The sequence below is a fragment of the Amblyomma maculatum genome, chromosome 5, assembly GCF_055883805.1.
Source record: "Amblyomma maculatum isolate TAMU_Amacu chromosome 5, ASM5588380v1, whole genome shotgun sequence".
Classification (NCBI taxonomy): domain Eukaryota; kingdom Metazoa; phylum Arthropoda; class Arachnida; order Ixodida; family Ixodidae; genus Amblyomma; species Amblyomma maculatum.
This window is the reverse complement of record NC_139348.1, coordinates 121,910,385-121,929,945: the sequence shown is the minus strand read 5'-3', so window position 1 is coordinate 121,929,945 and position 19,561 is coordinate 121,910,385. Positions and strand designations below refer to the sequence as shown.

General features: G+C 42.0%; 1 protein-coding gene across 1 annotated transcript in view; it reads left to right on the top strand.

Annotated features, from left to right (window-relative positions):
- LOC146189379 (AP-4 complex accessory subunit Tepsin-like) overlaps positions 1-14,101 on the top strand; it is a 35,011-nt gene extending 20,910 nt beyond the window's left edge. The window contains exons 10-12 of the mRNA XM_084604221.1: positions 3,226-3,400; positions 6,370-6,504; positions 13,896-14,101. Of these exons, the coding sequence (XP_084460347.1) occupies positions 3,226-3,400; positions 6,370-6,504; positions 13,896-13,940 (355 nt within the window). The 3' untranslated portion in view covers positions 13,941-14,101. The remainder of the gene's footprint in view (positions 1-3,225; positions 3,401-6,369; positions 6,505-13,895) is intronic.
- The last annotated feature ends 5,460 nt before the right edge of the window (positions 14,102-19,561 follow it).

The following is a 19,561-nucleotide window of genomic DNA, read 5'->3' as shown; positions in this document are numbered from 1 at the left end:
GTTTTGCTCAATGTGCACAGGCGAACTTTATCGTGAAACGGTAACAGTCGTTATAGTGCTCTAGAATTGTACAGCCATCTCACTGGCAGAATTTCAAAAGGTGGCGACGTCCATGCTTCTTGCCCTTTCCACGCTGCCAAGACAAGCCAGATCGAGCCAGTTATGATTTACAACATTGTTTGGTTGCTATTGCATGTGTGTTTTCTCCTTCCTGCATGTGTTTTGCCACATGCGTCATAGCACTCGCGTGCAGTGACGATCAGCACAATGATGATGAGCGCAAAGAGGACGCCTGAGCACTGTCGCGATAAATCGGCAACTGCGTACCAAGATGAAGACTTTCAAGGCTTTTTGTAATAATAAAGTTCCTGCTGTCACTGAGCGAGAGTTTTTTCACGCATAAGTTTGCCTCTTTTTTTATCATTTCTACGCTCACATAAGAAATTTTCTTTCAGGCACATAGCACGTGATGGTCGAGCAAGCATATAGAGTCATGTCCTATTACCCTAACCTGAATAAATTGAGGTGCGTCTTATATACCAATTTTTTTGTTTAAAGCCTCTAAATAATGAGGGGTGCGTCTTATACGAAGGTGCGTTCATAAACCAGATAATACGGTAAAACAATTGCATTACTTTAAACACAAATGTGTATCATTTGCACTCATCACCACTGTTTTTACTCCATTTTTATGCGAAAGTTTTTCTTGGCTCATGGATGGCTTGGACAAGACCCTGTCATCATCACAACCTGTCTTCACAGCCTGTCCGCATGAACTGACACTTAAGAAAAAGAACCGTGTCACGACCAGGAATTGAAGCACCATCCGAGCAGATCACCTTCCTTGGCCTAGGCACGAGAGCACTCTGGTATAGGCCATGCCTCATGTAAAACTGCAACACACTCTCGCGGTGTGCAGTAAACATGACCGCCTTCATCAAGTTTTCGTTGCAACGCACTCTCACGCTCTGCATTGAACATTGTTGTCTTCATGAAGTTTCATCTGCACCACTCCTTAATTGAGTCTAGATAAATGCGCGACACACATACGCCATCTGGCTGAGTGCAATCAAGGTTTGCTAGCGTTGTGTGGGGCCAAACCTCTAGGTGCCATGACGGAGCTCACAGTGCTTTTGCATTTACCGCGCGTAAGAAGCCTTAAATGCACTGCTGCAATTTTTATGCTTAAACTTGTGCTCAGTGAGAGTCTACTCTGGTGTGTGTTTAATATTAACCTTCGTTCCTCTCTTGCAACCTAAACAGGAAATCATTCAGTGTGGGAATGTTACATGTTTAGAAGTCTGCAAGTGTGTGAGCTTTCTTTTTTTTCTGTTTTTTTTAGTGGTAGCAATGCTTCTTCAATTTTGTTTGTTTATTTATTTGCATTTCCTGCAGTGCTGTGATGGCATAATTGCAGGGGTGGATAAATACATGCACATTTTAACGAGCAACATAGGCTAACCCGTTCTAAAAGATACACGTAAAAAACAAAAGAGCTAGGAAGGAAGATAAGAGAGAGAAAACAGGAGCATCGAAATTAGCCTCAGATTGGCATTCAACCACACGATGAGGCAGCTTACTCCATTTAATGATGGCATGCGGAAAAAAAGAACTCCTTAAAGCATCGGTACGACATCGCATCTCATGCGTTTTCCATTCATGATCATCATCAGCAGCCTGACTATGCCCACAGCAGGGCCAAGGCCTCTCCCATATTCCTCCAATTAACACGGTCCTGTGCTACCTGCATCCACTTGACCACTGCGAATTTCTTAATCTCATCTACCCACCTAATTTCCTGCCTCCCCCTGCTGCGCTTACCTTCCTTTAGAATCCAATTGGTTACTTTTAGAGACCATTAGGCTTAATTACAATGCCTGCCACCCTTTAATTAATGCTATATAATTCCTCTATATTACCAGCTATATCCTTATTGACAAGGAAACATCGATAACACACCGGTAAACCTCGATAACCGGTAAACCTCGATAACACAGTACATGCCCGTCCTTCAGTACAGTATCTGCCTCATTCAACCTCCTCACCTCACTAAGCCCTATGATATCCCATTTCATACCTTCTAGTTCCCCTAGCAGCAATGCTAAACTAGCTTCACTAGCCAGGGTTCTAGCATTAAACATTCCCCGGGTCAGTCTCCATTGGCGACCTGTCCAGCGAAGCCAGAAATTCTTAGCACCCCCCGCTACATCACAGGTCTGACCACTGCCGTGGTCGCTTGCTCCGCAGCCGCTGGTATCTGAGGGCTGGGGTTTTGTAGGACTAATCATGGGAGATTATGGCCAGTTACTGCACCAGGGTGGCCAACTCCTGTTCTGATGAGGGAGTACGTTGTCAGAGGTGTTCACCGCTTCAGGTCGCACCCCAAACCTATTTTTTATGCAATTCCATCAACACGTGGTAATTTTTCTTTTTTAAATCTGGTGGAGAATTGCGCGGCACCGGGATTCAAACCACGGTCCTCTTGCATGTGAGGCAGAGGCTTTACCTCTACGCTACTGCTGCATACCGATTCATAATCGCACTTTAATCCATTCATAATCGTGCCTTTTCAAAATAAAATATAGTGGCAGCAAATATGTTTTAGCTGGCGTTTAAGAAAGTTTTTTGAAATGAATGCAGTAGAGAAATTCTAATTTAATTTGTATCCGGTACTTCTCAAGAGAGTCCCAATCCAGGTCCTGCTTGATGCAGCAACTGCAAATAAAACGATAGTTGTTAGTAACAAACCGCACTGCTCAGTTTTGAACACTGCTCAGGCATACTCCGCAATTGATCTGATAATAGTAGAATATAACAGCCCTTTAACCTTTTGAGGAGCATCCCTGAAATTCCTTTTTAAGAAGTTTGACATTCTCGACGCCTTTGTTGATATATATTCAATCTGTTTACTCTTCTCTCATAGCCTGAGTTGCTTTGGGACGTTAAGACCCATAAACCGAAGCAAACCATGTAAGGTCAGCCAAAAAGTAAACCCTGAACTATTTATAATTCATCATTTTAGGCAAAAAGGTGGTCATTTAAAAGATACTCGGACTCAATAGGGGTGTGTCTGCATGTAAAGGAAACATGGTAGCGAACTTGTTTAAAGTCATGCTCCATTTATTGCACTATCGTTGAATGAGTTTTAAGTTTTGTTGAAGATAATCTGTGTCACATGGGGCTTTAAACGACACCTAGCAATCAACATTTTTTCCGCTATATCAGGTTGTTCGAGAGGGAGGCACAGGCTGTGGAGGCCTTTGTTGACCCAAGCCTGGAGTTCCCCCCTTCGCGAAGGGAGCTGGAAGAAGCCCGTGAGAAGTGTGCCATGCTCAACGCGGATGGTGTCGTGCAGCTGCTGGCAGCCAAGATCTTGGCACCACAGGAGAGCACTCAGATGGTGAGTGTCCCACTGATATTCCAGCAGCGGATAAATTGAGAACTCTTAAAAAAAAAAATAAAGCTGAGATTAAAGATAGACTGTAACTCCTGATTTTGTTCGCCTGTTTGTTCTAAATCATCGATCGTCCGCAATTGAACGAACATAGAAGCAGTTCTAGGCATGGCCCATTTATATTTTTCTCTACATTTCTTATTTGTTGAAGTATGTACTATGTTCTGTTTGTATGTATATGTGTATTTCTGGCTCATGATTCAGCAGTAGCACACCTAGCCTCACAGTAATGTCTAAATAGATATGCTACTTAATTATTTGCTGTGAGCACATGTTAGCAAATGCTTTTTTTTTTTATGCTAAAATCATTACAATTGTAAGTGTACTTGTTGTACCATGTTATTACTCTATTATTCTTGAAGTACCCCACCTTCACTGATGCAAGCATTCATCCATCACCGTGTGTCATAGGTGCCTATAGTTAATAATGTCATGTTGTGGTGTATAGTGCAGTGTTAATTCTTAGGAGCATTTATTCTACACTAGCCTCTATCTTGAGCATGCAAGGAAGCGACATTGTCGGTAGATTAAAAAAAAAAGGCCAAGCAATATATTATGTTGAAACTAAGTGCAGTACAAGGGTATTATTGTGATGGTAGAGGCCTGAAGCATGTCTAGTTAAGATGACACACCTTCAGGGGGGGCTAAACTGCATGTGAAATGTCTACCGATATGATCCACATATGTGTGACCCAGTCATGATCCAAACTGCCTAATTTTGAGTAATATAATGGCTGGATCAGACATTGAAGGGCATTTATTGTAGATTTCAATTAAAAAGTGTCGACTACATTTTCTTGCGACGAGGTCTCAATGGTGTCTTCTAATGCCTATAGAATGCACTTCGCATTTGTGTTCTCCTTAGTGGTGACAAACCTTTGCCATCCGTCTGGTACGTCTATGGCAGTAGTAACCAGAACCATTTTTTGTTGCTTTGCATGCTTTGTCCCGCCTTTCACTGAATTCATGCACATTCCCCAGAACCAGCTTGCTCGTATGTTTAGCACACCACTGCAATTTTGAGATGAATCGCACCATTGTCTTTTGCCCTTCATAAATTGCATATGTTTCACGTTCCTGTGTCGTGTCCTCTTTGGAACTGTCATTTCGTTTGTTAATGTAGTTTTTTACTTCTTCAATGAGAAAGCACTACATCATGTTTATGTGTCACTCTTTACAACCTATGTAATATACATCATCGACCACCTCATGAGTGTGCCTCGGCCACATGATGGAGAGAAGACAGGGACAGCATCAAATACATCTGCCATCAACCTGGGCGAACTGCAAGCCAATCTAGTGATTTCGCATATTATTAAACCTCTCCAAATTGTTTTTGTTTGTTATGCTTCGCCTTATTGCACCTGAGCATGGCAGGAAAGCTGCTGTAACAGGGAGACTGTTGCTGCGTATTGGCTCTCCACGTCACATGCTCCAAGATTCTGCTTGTTCGTATCTTTGGATGCATTAGGGCGATCACTAAACATATTTTTAGTACTGGAATATGTACACACTGCGAATAAAGTGGTGAGAATAGTGTTTTCTGGCTGCATTTTGACCAGAAGACGCAGGAGGTAACTTAAATGGGCAGCAAAGTTGTACTGTAACGTGTTTGATGACAGGTGAGCACATACGGTGCTGCATAAATGGTAAAAGAAAAACAGAGGGTAACTGTTATGTGAGGAATGAGAAGAACAATTATAAATGCTTAGCTTTACTGTATGCATCACATGGCATAACAGCTAAATAGTATGGTGGACACTTGATCCAGAGTCGCAGAAAGCATAATGTTGTGTATGTATACACAGTCTACTTATACCGTATATAAGTCTGTACGTACTCATACTAGTGACAGCCATCACTAAGCACTAACTAATACTAATGGATTTAAGTATTTACTTGCGTCACCCAATAGTATCTTTAGCAAGAGTATACATGAGTAAAATCGCAGTTACTCCCAAGCTTTCTCAGTTGATAGATTTAGTGAATTTGGATTGGGTGCACTGGGACAAAGCCTGTTAACATCTTGTATGCATGAACATGTTTTAGGTACAGTTTGTGCACTGTTACAGCACAGGGGAGTAAGCGACCCTAGACCTAATGTAAATGTTTCTTCTGCTTTGTTAATACATACATGCCACAGTTGATTTTTGCAATGTCTATGTGAGCATTCAGGCTGTGCAGTAAGCTCAATATTTTTGTCATAATTATTTTTTAGTAATAATCTGCATTGGCTGCTGTTACTAAACCCATAATTATTCTTCCTAGTAGAAATACATGGCACAAAAGTGCAGATGTTTGTCCCATAACTGAGTGAAGAGTAGCAATGCAGTTATTGGAGTAATAAAGTGGAAACAAGATGTTACACTGAACTAGCTCCAGCAGTCTCCTCATCTGGAACTGTTTCCGTCCATTAAACATATGAAGAAATGCTGTGCTTTTTTCGTCCTTATAAAGCACTTGTGTTCCTGCTCTTTTGGAAACTGCTTTATGCAAGGTGATTATGTAATATGCATTGCTTTAGCAAAGAAAAAATGCCCCTGTAACCTTTGCACCAGTGTTCTTGGAGAGGCGCTGCTTGGTAACCGGTGTGTTTAATTGCTCATAAAACTTGTGACTGCAGATTCAGGCGCCACATCATGTAATTTACCTACACACTTGGAGTTTGAAATTCACCATTCGGCTCGATTCAACTTGTTTGTGTCCTGTTGTATGTCCTCATACGACGTGCAGCTCTCAGTGTTGCAGGCTTACAATAAGGCGATACATGTGGTGCGTTGATGTTAGCACCGTTTCTTTCTCTGTGCTTTATTTTAGCTCCAACGTTTTTTCTTCGCATGCTGCCTTGGGGAAGCTGTGTTGGTGGAGAGTTGAAAAGGCGCTCGCTCTCTCTTCTCCTCTCTTTCCTTTGACAGAGGGCTTTGGTGCTGATAGAGGCGCTGCTACGAAAGGGCCACATTGACCTTTCCAGCCAGGGACCGCCACTGTTGGCACAGCTGAAAGACCTGCAGGCCAAGTCAGCCGATCCAGTCCAGGTTAAAGCAAGGAAGGTAAGAACCGGTGGCCGGGGACTCCCATCCTCTGTGGCACACCATTTCAGACTTCCATTTATAAAACCCTTATATACTTTCACTGAACTGTAATCCGGCATGCAGAAGTGTGTGGTGAATATTTCAAGCATGCCTGCTGTTTGATATGATATGCAAAGCACTGCAAAGTCAATGTCCTGAAATATCACCCCCTCAAGAGCACAAACGTATGGTGCGGCCATGTCAATATGAAAATAGGTCAGCACTTGTTTCGTCGAGGCTTTTTCAGCAGGTTTTGGCAGAGGCCACAATACTAAGGGGAGTGTCATAATCCTAAAACGCTTTCCTGAATTACCATTTTTGAAAGGGTACAAGAGAGCTGCACGTCTCCATATCTACAGCTCCATATCTTTGCCATGGGCATTGTGCCTTATGATAGGATCCCGTTTGGTGTTTGTCTTGTTTGAGCAAAGCTGTTCATTTCAAGAGGTGACTGGCTTCATGGCTCTCAGGCAGCAGGACAAGTCCGCCCTAGCTTGATTTCCTTTTATAGTTGGCAGCTTTTCTATGGCCTGCTGTAGCGTCCACTTACAAGGGGATGTAAGCCTTTACAGAAGGGAAGAATAAGACAGGACAAGCATTTACTTACCCTAGCATTCATACAGGAAAAAGGACGCCGCATAAAAGGTGCCTTGCAAAAGAGGTAGTGCACATGTTCAACAAATTATTAATCATTTCTTGCCAGCGGAAGATAGCGAGACAGACACTTTTTAGGAAATCGAATTCGTTGTGAAAAACCGTACGCGATGAGTGACTGATGCAAGAATCTTATTAGGGATACGCATGTGAAATATTTCACCTTGCGAGCAGGTCTTTAATCCTAGAAAGAATGACTGTACTTGAAAAAAAAAAAAACAGGCTTCACTCCATGAATAATGGAGCAAGCCAAGATCAATTATTGACTTTGGAGAGTTATTATTGCAAATATTAAATTAACTGTTCTTAGAGCCTTTCACTAGTGCATTGTTCGGTCTGTCCATATAGTACACAGCTCCACAGGAAAGCGGCAACCTTTGCGCATCATTCCAACAATGCACGGAACCAACTTCGAATATTGCATGACTGGTCAGTTGCTATTCATGCCACGTGATCTTGTACCATACCTCTTCCTCCGCAGCTCCGAGAAAATGTAGCTTAACTTATTAGGTGTTGAAAAAACAATGCTGACGGCATACTTTCCTTTGACCTTTCTCTGCTCATGGGGCAACTTGTTGACACTTGGCACAATAGCCAGCTTCATTAGCTCACTGTGAATCTGCTCTTGGCCCTTAGCTGCCTTCATCAGTTTCATAACTTTTGAACATGCCCTCGTGATACGTGATCCTGGTAACCATTCTACTTCAGTCTTGACATTTACCTTGAGAAGCTGTCATTGATCAGTCACTGACCTAAGACCTAATACTATATGACATCACAACACCATCCTTGGCTAGCTTGAGTTAATTAAGTTGCCTGAATTATAACTTTGTAAAGCTTTCACAGATGTAATATACTGCCAACACAAACAGTCAGGAAGAACATGTCAGCTGAGGCTCAGAAATCATATTCTGCCATCACTCGTAACTTGAGTGGTAAATTTTTAACCCCTAAGTGCTTGTCTTGCTTTCGCGATGTCTTTAAGGTCATGGTTGAAATCAGACGCCTGAAGGAATATTATGTAACCTTCCATGTACAACAAATTTTTTTAAACAGTTGATTGACAGACCTGTCAACATAGTTTAGGACGATACTATGTACCAAGCACTGGTGCTACGCAGCACCTATGTATACGGCTGACTTTTGGAGTGCTGGCCATTCCACCCTACTAAAGTACATTTCAAATACAAAAATAGGATTTACAAAAAATATACCAACAGAAATGCCACATTTTCTTATGAAGGCACCGTCATCATTGTCTTGGTGATGCAGGTTATGACACACTCCATCAGATCCTCGTGAGGTATGGAATAATAAAAAGTTTGTCACGTCAACACTGAGAATATGATAGCCACTGGGATTATGATCTTTAATAAGTTTGCCTAGTCGGAGTTGGAGGTGAGAAAGGTTACATGTACATTGGCAAGTCGAAATGTGTCTGAAGATAGGATAGGGTGCCAAGGTATTTGCCACTGTTGCCCTGTGATACATTAAAAAAAAAAGAAACTGAGTACTTCTGTGTCTTGGTGGAGAGCAGTTGAAGATATATTTCTTGGAATTCTAGACATGGTGACATGCAGCGTGTCTGTTGATGCCTTTTTGGAAATTCTCATTTCCTGTTTGACATCTGCTGTAGTAGGGTGAAGTGGTCAAACACTTTATGCAAAAGTCAGGTGTAGTATTAATTACGTGGACAATTGCCAGATACCATCCACCCAGGTCATTCATTTGAATTGTTTGTGAACCTGATTGACGTCAGCTTGTCATAGCAAATGACAAGGTTTAAAATGAGCAGTTACCTGGTTCACCTTGTAACCAAAGCATGTGACAAGGGAATGGAATTAACGCTGTTAAGAGCCAAGGGCAGCTTAAGAGTGAGTCAAGAATATTGGCTGAATTGTGCCATATTTTCATAAATTGGCCCATGGGCTGAAGAAAGTCAGCACCTAAGTTAAATGGTATTTTCTCACAGCTGTAGAGGAAACCTGGTACAAAATTTCGTAGTATGCCTCATGTTTCTCCCAGGAGACTCAGTTTTTGACTGAGCTTTCCGGTTGTACGAACACTGCCCTAAATCTCCCTATTAGTGCCTCTGACCACGTATAAATAGTTGTTGCAAAATGAAACGGTGTTTTGGAATCTGCAGCTCTATCCTAATCTCTAGCATCACCATCAACGGCCGCACTAGCACTATCGGCATCATCGACTAAGCAACCGATCAAAGCCAATATTGCCGTGGCTCATTGCATTCAATGTTTTCTGCTGCAATTGCTTGCTTGTGTAGGAAGATTTCTCGCATGGTTATGGTCATGGCACTATCAAAGCCCAGCTAGAGATGTTTGCTGACGTTTTTGGGACTTCACACTTCTGAATTACTGTTCTTCATGACATTGAGAAAAAGCAGTTTTGCGTCTCACACAACGTGGAGATGTGACATCTATGTGTTTGACGGCAGGGAAGGAGATTTGAAACTGCAACTAGAACTGAATTCCGCTCATCAGCATACACAAACTTTCAACATCTGGTGTTGGTGAAGGTCCACCAATCCAGACCATGCTTTGGGCAAAACTACTCCGGTGGGCTTTTGAAGCTAGCATTGCCTTCTGCTGCGAGGCCTATGCAAAAGGACTCATTGGACAGTGGCTGAAAGTTTGGTCGATTCTTACCCCCCAACATTGTCCCTATTCCCGCTGGCGCGAATAAAAAATCTTGTAGTTTTTTTCTCACCAGGTTGACAGGTATGCAAAATCATCCGGTGACCTTGCCTCGCACGTTGTTCATGCAGCTGCAGCTGGTTTTCAGCAGGATATTTTGTTGGGCGAGTTGGTTCATGACGATGGGAAGGTATGTGCACAAAAAAGACGATCACGAGAGAAGACACAGGACGGGACGAGCGCAAACTTCAACTACGTTTTTGTAAAAATAAGCGTTTTTCTCGAAGGCACCTTACCATGACTTGTTCCTGCCTCCCCACCTCCCCCTTTGCGTGTGATTATTGTCGCTTTTTTGCGATATATGCATTGATACCGTTTTGAGCCTGTACTGGAAAACTATGTGAGCCTGCCATCCTTTCGAATAAACATCAGTTGAAGTTCGCGCTCGTCCCGTCCTGTCTCCCCTTCTCTCGTGATCGTCTCCTTTGCGAACATACCTTCCCATAGCTGGTTTTCTTCAAATAAAGTCATTCTTTCTAAGCATAGCCCAGTTGTCAGGAGAAACAATGAAAGAAAATCAAAAACATATCCCTAAAGATGCTTATGTCAGTTGGTTTCTCAAAAACTTCTTTTCAAAATGAATTAGAGTTCTAAAAAGTGCCTGTCTATGTTTATAGTGATAAAGAAGTGTCCGGGTGCACAATGTTCCACTGAACAGAGTTGATTAATAGTTTGTTGAAGATGTGAGCTGCTTTGTTCGCTATTTGCTTAGTATGTTGAGGTTTGTTTGTTTTTAATGGTCCGTGATGTATAAACTCTGCCTTTTGTGTAATAAGCTCAGTTGAAGTGAATGCTTGTCCTGTCTCGTTCTTCCTTTTCTCCGCGATTAGTGCACTGTTGTCCAGAATCTTTAAACAACTTGCCCAACTTTCTTCTCTTGTTCTTTAGATCAGATTGAGACACACCTTTATGAGCACTAACATTGATTTCCTTCTGGTGTAGATTATTTGCATATTGAAATAATGCCTCAGCTTCAATAACTACTGACCGAGCTTTAGAGACTCAAGATGCAGAAACACTGACATGTACCAATTGGTCCAGTTCTTTCACATATAACAGCCTTATTGTGTGGGACACTTCATTTAGCATGCATATTGCTGAGTTTTTTTGTTTTTTTACAATCTTATGAGCAGTTAGGTAGTTCAAGCTGCAATTGATTTAGGCTTTCCTTCCAGTCCCTTGAAGCCGAAATAAATGAGGTTGTCCTGTGCATATGTTTCCTTTACTTTGTTACGAGCATGATAATTACAAGGGACATTGAGGTTAGGCTATCTCTGTCGGCACTGCACCACGCTCTTATCGCAGAGTTGTCACAGTCACCAGAAATGGAACTTTTATAAGCTAGAAAACTCCCAAGAAATGAAATAAGTGTGCCCATCAACTGTTAGTTTCGCAAATAAACTATGTACATGGATACCGCTTTTTTGGGACAGATCCCAGATGGTACGCTTACACCACCATTCAATTTGCAAACAGTGTCAACTAGACTTTCTCGGCATAGGCGTTACTAGTAAAATTGCAAAGTGGGAAAGTTTTCAAATTGTATTTCTCTAGTCCTAAACATGCGTCTAGCTGCCAGAAATGTCAACAGGCCTGGAAAGAGCCAGTGGATTAAGTTTTTACTGATAGGAAGGGGTCGAGGTCTCCTCAGAGTCTCTTTACAGGGGCAGAGACAATAAATTTTCTTTGCTGTATTTCTACTTTTGGATTACAGGGAAATCTCAGTGATATGATATGAAATTCACAGGGGCACATAAAAATTCGTAGCATCCGAAAATTCTTATCATCAAAGCGGACAAAAAGCATGAGAAAAAAATCTGAGAATTCACTCAGATTTTTTTTTTTTGGGCCGAGGCATTTCACGGCATTAAATTCATCTTCGCTCAATAAAATTTATAACCGGATTTCTTCTCGCACATAGTTTTATTCTCAGTAGCCAAATAATGGTTGCAATGTCACAAGTGTGTATGAATTATATGAAGGCTACAAAATTGCAGCTTTAATTGCTCTTTCTCAAGTTGCTGTCATTCCAACTTCCGGAGGAGTCTAGCGTAAGAGTTGACGTGAGTTGAAAAGACAAAACAGTGATTATATTACACCTTTTGCTTGCTCCACATGAACTCATCTGCATTTATGACGTTGCTGCGACCGTTCGGCAACCTGAAACCAAAACTGAAAACTGAGGCTGCAAATTAAAAAAAATTCTAAACATTTATTGCACGCTGGCATTTTTTAAAAGGCGAAGCACATTTAATAACGTTATAGGGATAATTTCCAAGTGAAAACACACTGGGAAAAAATTAACGCTTCCATCCGTTTAAATAATAAAAAAAAAAGATTAACTTGGGAAATATACTAGGTTTCACTGCACGCTCATTTTCTTTTTGTTTTTATTCTCCTCACCACAGGAGTGCTTGGCTGGCTGTCTGTCAGATTTTTGATGTATTATAAGTATTGCAATTGCTCACAAAATAATTTTCTTGAATGCAATAGCATTAGGGTTCAAATGTTGAGACAGAGTCAGCACTGGTGTACCTCATGAAATTCCCCGATTGGTTGAGAGAGGTCACATGATGCCACATACCTCACTGGCCAATCAGTGCTCAGCCAGGTCACTTGACCTTGTAGCGCCATCAACCTCTGATCAGCCGAGGAACTAACTTTCTACCTGAATTGGCAGGTGGCAGGTGATGTTCTGCTTGGTTTTGACATCATCTATAGGGTTTCTGATTTCTTGCTGATTTTTTGCCGTATTTGACACAATATTGATACATACTGCATAGAAGCAATAAATTCGTATTTATAGACTGTGGGCTGTAAACTGGAAATTACAATAGTAAAATCTCGTTACAAGAGACATGGTTACAAGAAACACTCGGTTATAAGAGACACTTGAAAAGGGTTTGGTTGGCTTTCTTATGTTTGCCATGTTAACAACATTGCATACAAGAGACATGGTTACAAGAGACACTCTGTTACTAAGGACAACTTTTCTAGGTCCCTAAAGTAATTTTTTCACTATATATAAGAGACACAATTAACCCAGGTACACTCATGCAATGCAGCTGACTCGTACCAACTCGTATGTGTGACAGGTTAGATTCCCTTAATTAAATTCTGTTCCATATCAGTGTCCTGTTTTGTTGCATTATATCAGGAACCAAGAAGTTGTGCCTCCTCTTGACTGGGAAGTCAAGATGTCCCTGTTGTTTCAGTCACACAGGAATGTGATGAGAGTGGCTGAAACAATAAGGACATTTTGACTTCCCAGTCGAAAGGAGGTACTTCTTGGTTCCTGACATATTGCAACAAAACAAACAGTAAGTAAACATAAGAGGTATGTGAAAAGGCCATCACTAAGAATGTGCAATTTTTATTTCAGAACTGTACCATCACTTTGCACTAGATGTGCTTGATGAGCTTTTGAGCGTCTGTGTAGAAAGCTGGCAATTCCAAGGCCTTGTTCATTAGCAGCCTACATTCGAATATGTTTAAGCCAATATTGCATGCAGTGCCAGCGAAAGCATATTGTTATGAGGTGAATTAACCCTTCACACAGGACGGGGTCCGTAACAGTATTACATATTTCTTCATGACAGTATTATATCTAGTACCGTGTTTTTTCTTGATGTCAGGGGCCTAGTAAAGCAAAATTTCTTTATCACCTTTTGCTTCTGCTCTATGACAGCGCTCGAGCAGCATCGCACATGCAATAAACACGCAGCTTAGAACCTTTCCTAGTGTACAAAATAGTGACTTTGCTGTGTAGTGATAACTTCAGTCATATATGTAGCTGCAAGCTAATTTTTAACAAAAATCATTGCACACACTGTGATTACTGTGTACAGTTAGTGGCATTAGGTTTAGGTTTTCGTATGTATCTTTTGTGCGGCTTTGCTATGCTGAAAGGAAGTATCCATTGCATTACCACTGTGTACTTGTGAACTTGAAATGGCGGAGGGTTTCAGTAAAGAACTAATGACTCTCCTACTTTTCATGCAGATATCCCTCATCATCCACAAGCTGCTCGAGAAGCCAGAAACATGATTATTTAATAAAAAAAAAGTGATTTAGTGTATAAATTGGTTTTGTGTACAGGTATTGAAAATGGCAAATTAAATTCCAGATAATGGTTGTGGAAAAGGTAACAAAACAAAACAACGAGCCACCAAATACTTCGAGAACTTATACTGGAAAATGGGCTGCCATACAAGGTGCAAGAAGAATACAAAATGTTTTCTTGCATCATGCTTTCCCTGCTCTGGTTAATTTCACAGATGCCAATGCATGTTAGAGAACCTCTTGTGGTCGAAATTTCTGCGACTCTTTACTGCGTCGTTCCTCATAGCCTGAGTTGTTTTGGGACATTAGACCCTGTAAAACTAAAACCAGACAATCTGTCACTTTCGGTATGCTCATCAAATGTCATTTGTTCATACATTGGATTCCATGCTGTATGTTATATTTTTTGCAGTCCAGCTTTAGCTTTCTTGCTATACCCAAAACTTACCATTAACTTCTAATGGTTGCTTCCACTAATATCTATGCTTTCGTCATCTATTCTCATAACTCCAAGTCTTTCATATAAATATCCCGGCATTATGCGCTAGTCATTCTGGTGTAGAAAAGACCAGATTCCCAAGTGATTATGCTGTCACATTTGGCTTCTCTACTGTAATAATGCCATTCTGCTAGTGTTATGTTAACATCATTTATGTGATAAGCTCTACAAATTCATTCATTTTCCCTTTAGAAGTGTTCATAACTCCTAGCGTGAGTATCTCCTCTTTGCATCGCATTAGTTTGGTAACTCCTGATAGATGTTTAATTAAAATCTTTGCTGTTGCCTTCCTGCTTCCATTACACAAGTGACTGATGCCTAACAGTACTGCTACACATGTAGTGCTGCATTTTATCCATATGCATTCTTCACAACCATTTTACTTGCTGAAAAGTAAGGTAACGACTATTTAGGACACCTACACCACCACCTTTCACCGCATATTAACCATCACATCAAAATTTGTGGCACCCTCTCACGAATGCAGGAAAACAAAATGCATTTAATGGAAATATATTGACACCAGTGTGTGTAAGTCACTTTGGTGAAGAGATTGTTCAAAAAGGCCTCCTGACATCAGGTGAGAAGCCCGCCTTTGCTTTTCACCTCCATCCAAACACAACTGCCACAGTTGGGTTTGAACCAGGGTACTCCAGTTCAGTAGCTGAGCATTTTAACCATGCCTCTGAATGGGTATTTGAGGTGTCCATCGATAAGTCACCCTTTCACTATCACACGAAACCAGCGCATACTGGAGGAAGAGACTGCATGGACGCTTGTGCTTCTTTAGCAGGTGTGCAGCATGTAGGCATCAGGGTGTGACCCATGAAAGTTCCTTTAGATCCGCCTTTATTGTTCTCCTTTCAGCTCACAGCCATGTTCTCCTCAGGTTCCGCACTATGTTCACAGCACCAAGCCGGCAATGGGCGCTGAAATCGTATCTTCCTTAAAACCGTGACACGAGCACCTGTTCGGATGATCACTGAATGACTGCTGTCCCGACTTTTCTTTCCCTGTGCCGCTACACTTTTAGCTTCTCAAAGGGACTGATAATAATAATTGGTTTACAGGAAAAGAAATCAAGGTGAGGTATCTGTCACATTTCGTGATGAACACCTAAACTGTACATTAAGGGAAGGCGAACCTTTGTGGATTTTGCCACTGCTTGCGTTGCTGCAGCCCATGATACAAGCTTAGCGGCTCGTGGGTGGAGTCACTGGAGCGACCAGCAATGTTTTTCTTTTTGAGAGCTCTACCCTCGTGGATTGTGCCACTGCTTGCATTGCTACAGCCCATGATACAAGCATAGCAGCCAATGGGTGGAGCCACTGAAGTGACCAACAATGTTTTTCTTTTTTAGAGCTCTACTAGTACTACATGTACAACCCAGAGCTTTGTTTGGCTCCAACTCTGAATTTGAAACCGGACCAAGGTCAACCAACACCCCCCCAAGAGTAACAGCATATGCCATATATGATTGTCATGTAAACTTGACCTTTGACCGGGACCTTCAGCATAACCTGTAGCTTTAGCAGTGATGCCACATTGATGTACAGCGAAGGTTGACCACGTGATACGTCCCATGTATCAAAGCTCGAGGTATGCGAAGATGCATTCATATTAGCTGTGGAAAGAGAGCGTGCCGGAACGCCGACACCTCCCTCATAGAGAAGCGAGTGTCGGAAGTGCTAAGCTTCCTCCAATCACTCAGCGGATGCTGCGTATTGTCAAGCAGCTCTTGCTAGAATAGGGAATGCGACCCTGCTATAAAGGCTGCTGAAATATCCAGGCAATGCTTTCGCTCATTAGAACCACTTTTAAGCAGGGTTAAACATAACATCCGCCATATTTTTCTTCTGTTCATTTTGGATGGAAAAAAACTGCGCAAAGAGACGAAGGACAAAGGGGCAGGAAGCACAGAGACTACCTCATAGCACTTGTCTGTGCTTCCTGTTCGTTTGTCCTTCGTCCCTTTGTGCTGTTTTTTTCCATCCAAAATGAATTGCACAAACTAGCCAAACTCAGCATCCTATAAGTACTTTCTTCTGGGCGAGTTGGTTCATATTAGCAAAAGGTAAAAGACTTGCGCAAAAAGTAGATGAAGAAAGAGACGTGACAACAAGATAGAGCGCAAAAGATAGTGCGCTCTATCTTGTTGTCACGTCTCTTTCTTCATCTACTTTTTGCGCAAGTCTTTTACCTTCAGCATCCTACTGCAGTATTTTTCTTCTGTTCCATCACTTTTCTTTTCCCCTTATTTATGGTCATTTTACATTTCTTCTTCTCCATGCAATCAATTGCGTGTGCCCGTTATAGTCTGGCCGTCTGACGTCACTAAAATAGACGTTGGCTTAGAGGAAGACTAAGACCTAACATGTTGTTAGCAGAGTCGCGAGCTCTTGTGTTCGAAAGCTCACATGCTAACTATAGGCTTCGTTTGCACGGCTGCTGTTCTGAATATCTGCTTTTGGGGCCCCCGGTGGCTGATCAGATCGCATGCTATCAGTTTAATCGGCAGCAATGCTTCTGAAGGTCCGTAAACCTGTGCAGAAAACAGCTCGCGTGCACGGAACAATCTCCCGCATTCCTAGCTAGGCGTTAAAAGTACCAATGTTTTGTCTAATCGTGGAATACGTAGCTGTACTGGAGGAAACAAATATTGCAGCGACATAATTTTGGGGGAAATGTTGAAATGTGGAAGCTGGAATAGGTGGTACGAGTGGCCATTATACCAATGGATGCTGGCTACACTGCCTTCGTGCTGAACATGCCTGTGTCACGGACTTGTTTAATGAATGCTGTCAGATTGATCATTTAGCCTCTTGGGACAAGGCTTAGCGAATAGCGGGGCTTGGGATTACAGAGGTTGAACCGGGTAAGCACTGTTACCTATGCTCATACAACGAATAAGATTGCCACATGGTGGGGTACTGTGTGGCGGCAATGAAAACGACGGTGCCGCGCTTTCTTCGCCATATCTTCTCAGACAGCACCACTGCATCTGCGAGGTGCAAGTATACGACCGAGTTCAATTTCATAAGCGGCTCTCTGCCATCTGTCGCCGTTGGACCGGTGCCTAACCTGCAGAGCTTCGTGCTTAATCCTCGCTGTGGGCTTCAGCCCAAGAGCGGCTTTCTCCAAGCATTCGCCCAGTCGAAATGCCTGCGCATATGTGGTCTGGACGCATATCAGTGACGCCCTGGCACCAAAGGTAGCCGCAATGCTTAGGGGAAATGCACAAAACAGTCAAGTTCGTCGGCAACGAGCTGTCTCCAGACTCTCCAGGACAGTTCAGTGTTCTGCCTGGACATCATGACAGAGGTCTTCAGGAGCAGCAAAGTTATTCAGCTCCTCTTATTCGATCTATGCGAAGAAGGTAGGAGCTGCAAGCATTTTGGCTTTCCAGATGGATCGAGAGTTAGCTTCTGTTTGAAAGATCTATTTATGCATTAGAAAGCGTTCAATATTTAAGCTCTTGACACTTGAAAAAAAAAAAAACGTCTGTTTATGATACAGTGGGGGAAGCACAGGCACAGTTCTGATCAGGCTTCACGCGCACTTAAAACACAGTTGCTTCTCAACTCCAGTTTTGATATACCTGAGGAGCGACACACATGGGGATGCGCTACCTGCAAGCTACACTTTGGAGAACCTCAACATGCAAAATTGTTCGCTCAAAGAAGAAATTGCCAGCAAGTTGTGCGCGACCGTTTTTGCCAAAACAGCCTCGACAAGTTTTGTGCTTCCAGATCGCCTATCATACCCCAGTAAAAAAATACCATTAGAACCATTTGGTTTCCAACTGGAACCAATTGTGTTTTCGGGCACAACCCATTGCAGTCAATGGGTGAGACCTACTGCACACAATTGGATCCAATGGGCAACACCCATTGCATACAATGGGTCCAATTGGACATACCAATTGGGACAAAAGGAAGACTGACTGACTACTTGCATGTTTACTAGGCATATGGAGACTGATGATTATATGCTTGGTGGAAATGAAGGAGTACAGGCAAGCATACATCTCACAAGATTAATACACAGTTCCACAGTAACATATATGTGACACAAGATCACTACACACACCCAGCAAGCACACTTCTGCTCCTGCTTATATACACCATTCATCATACTCGCATGCTGGGGTCAGTGACTCTTGCCATTTGAGTGCAGTTATTTTATTTAATTTTGTTTGCAGCAATGGTGCAGATGATGAATTTTGTTGAACAGATTAAACTGCTGATAGTTGTTATTATGAACAGAATATTGTGTCTGCCTTCTTTGTGAAATATGCGAATGTTCCCATGGATGCACTCAGTGCAGTTGGACAGACCAATTGGACTCAATTGGGAAGACCCATTGGTTTGACTACAGTTGGCAAAGATTCGTCGAACTGAGTTTTCATTTGGAAAATGAACTTATTAGTGCTATAGTTATGTACAAATGGCACTCTATAGAGTTTGCACTAGTAGCAGATCCAATTGGCCTATCCAGCTGGAACCAATATTGCAATTCTAGAATTCCAAATGGAACCAACTGAACTATCCATTTGGAATGTGACTTCCAAATAGACTTTCTAATGGGTTCCAGATGGAATGGGAATTCCAGTTGGAACCCATTAGACAGTCCAGTTGGTGCCCATTGAGATTCCACTTGGTTCCAATGTTTGTTTTTTTGACTGGGACAGGAATATAATAATAATAATAATAATAATAATAATAATAATAATAATAATAATAATAATAATAATAATAATAATAATAATAATAATAATAATAATTGGTTCAATAAAGGGAAAGACGCAGTATCGGTCACATTTTTTGTGGACACCTGCATTCCGCGCAGTCGTCCATGCTGGATCCAAAGACTGCGTTTAAACGTGGCTTTTACGCGCAAATAATTGCATTTAATTAGACAGACAAATTCCCCCGAATGTCCCACTTGTGACATTACGGAGACCGTGGAGCATATATATTAGTGGTGAGTCCAGTGTGTGCTGTCCTGAGCCATACACTTCCTCTATACGCGAGTCTACCGCCCCCTTACTATAACGGGCCATAACTCGATCGTTTCTTGCACACCTTTCGCGTCCCACCACTGATTT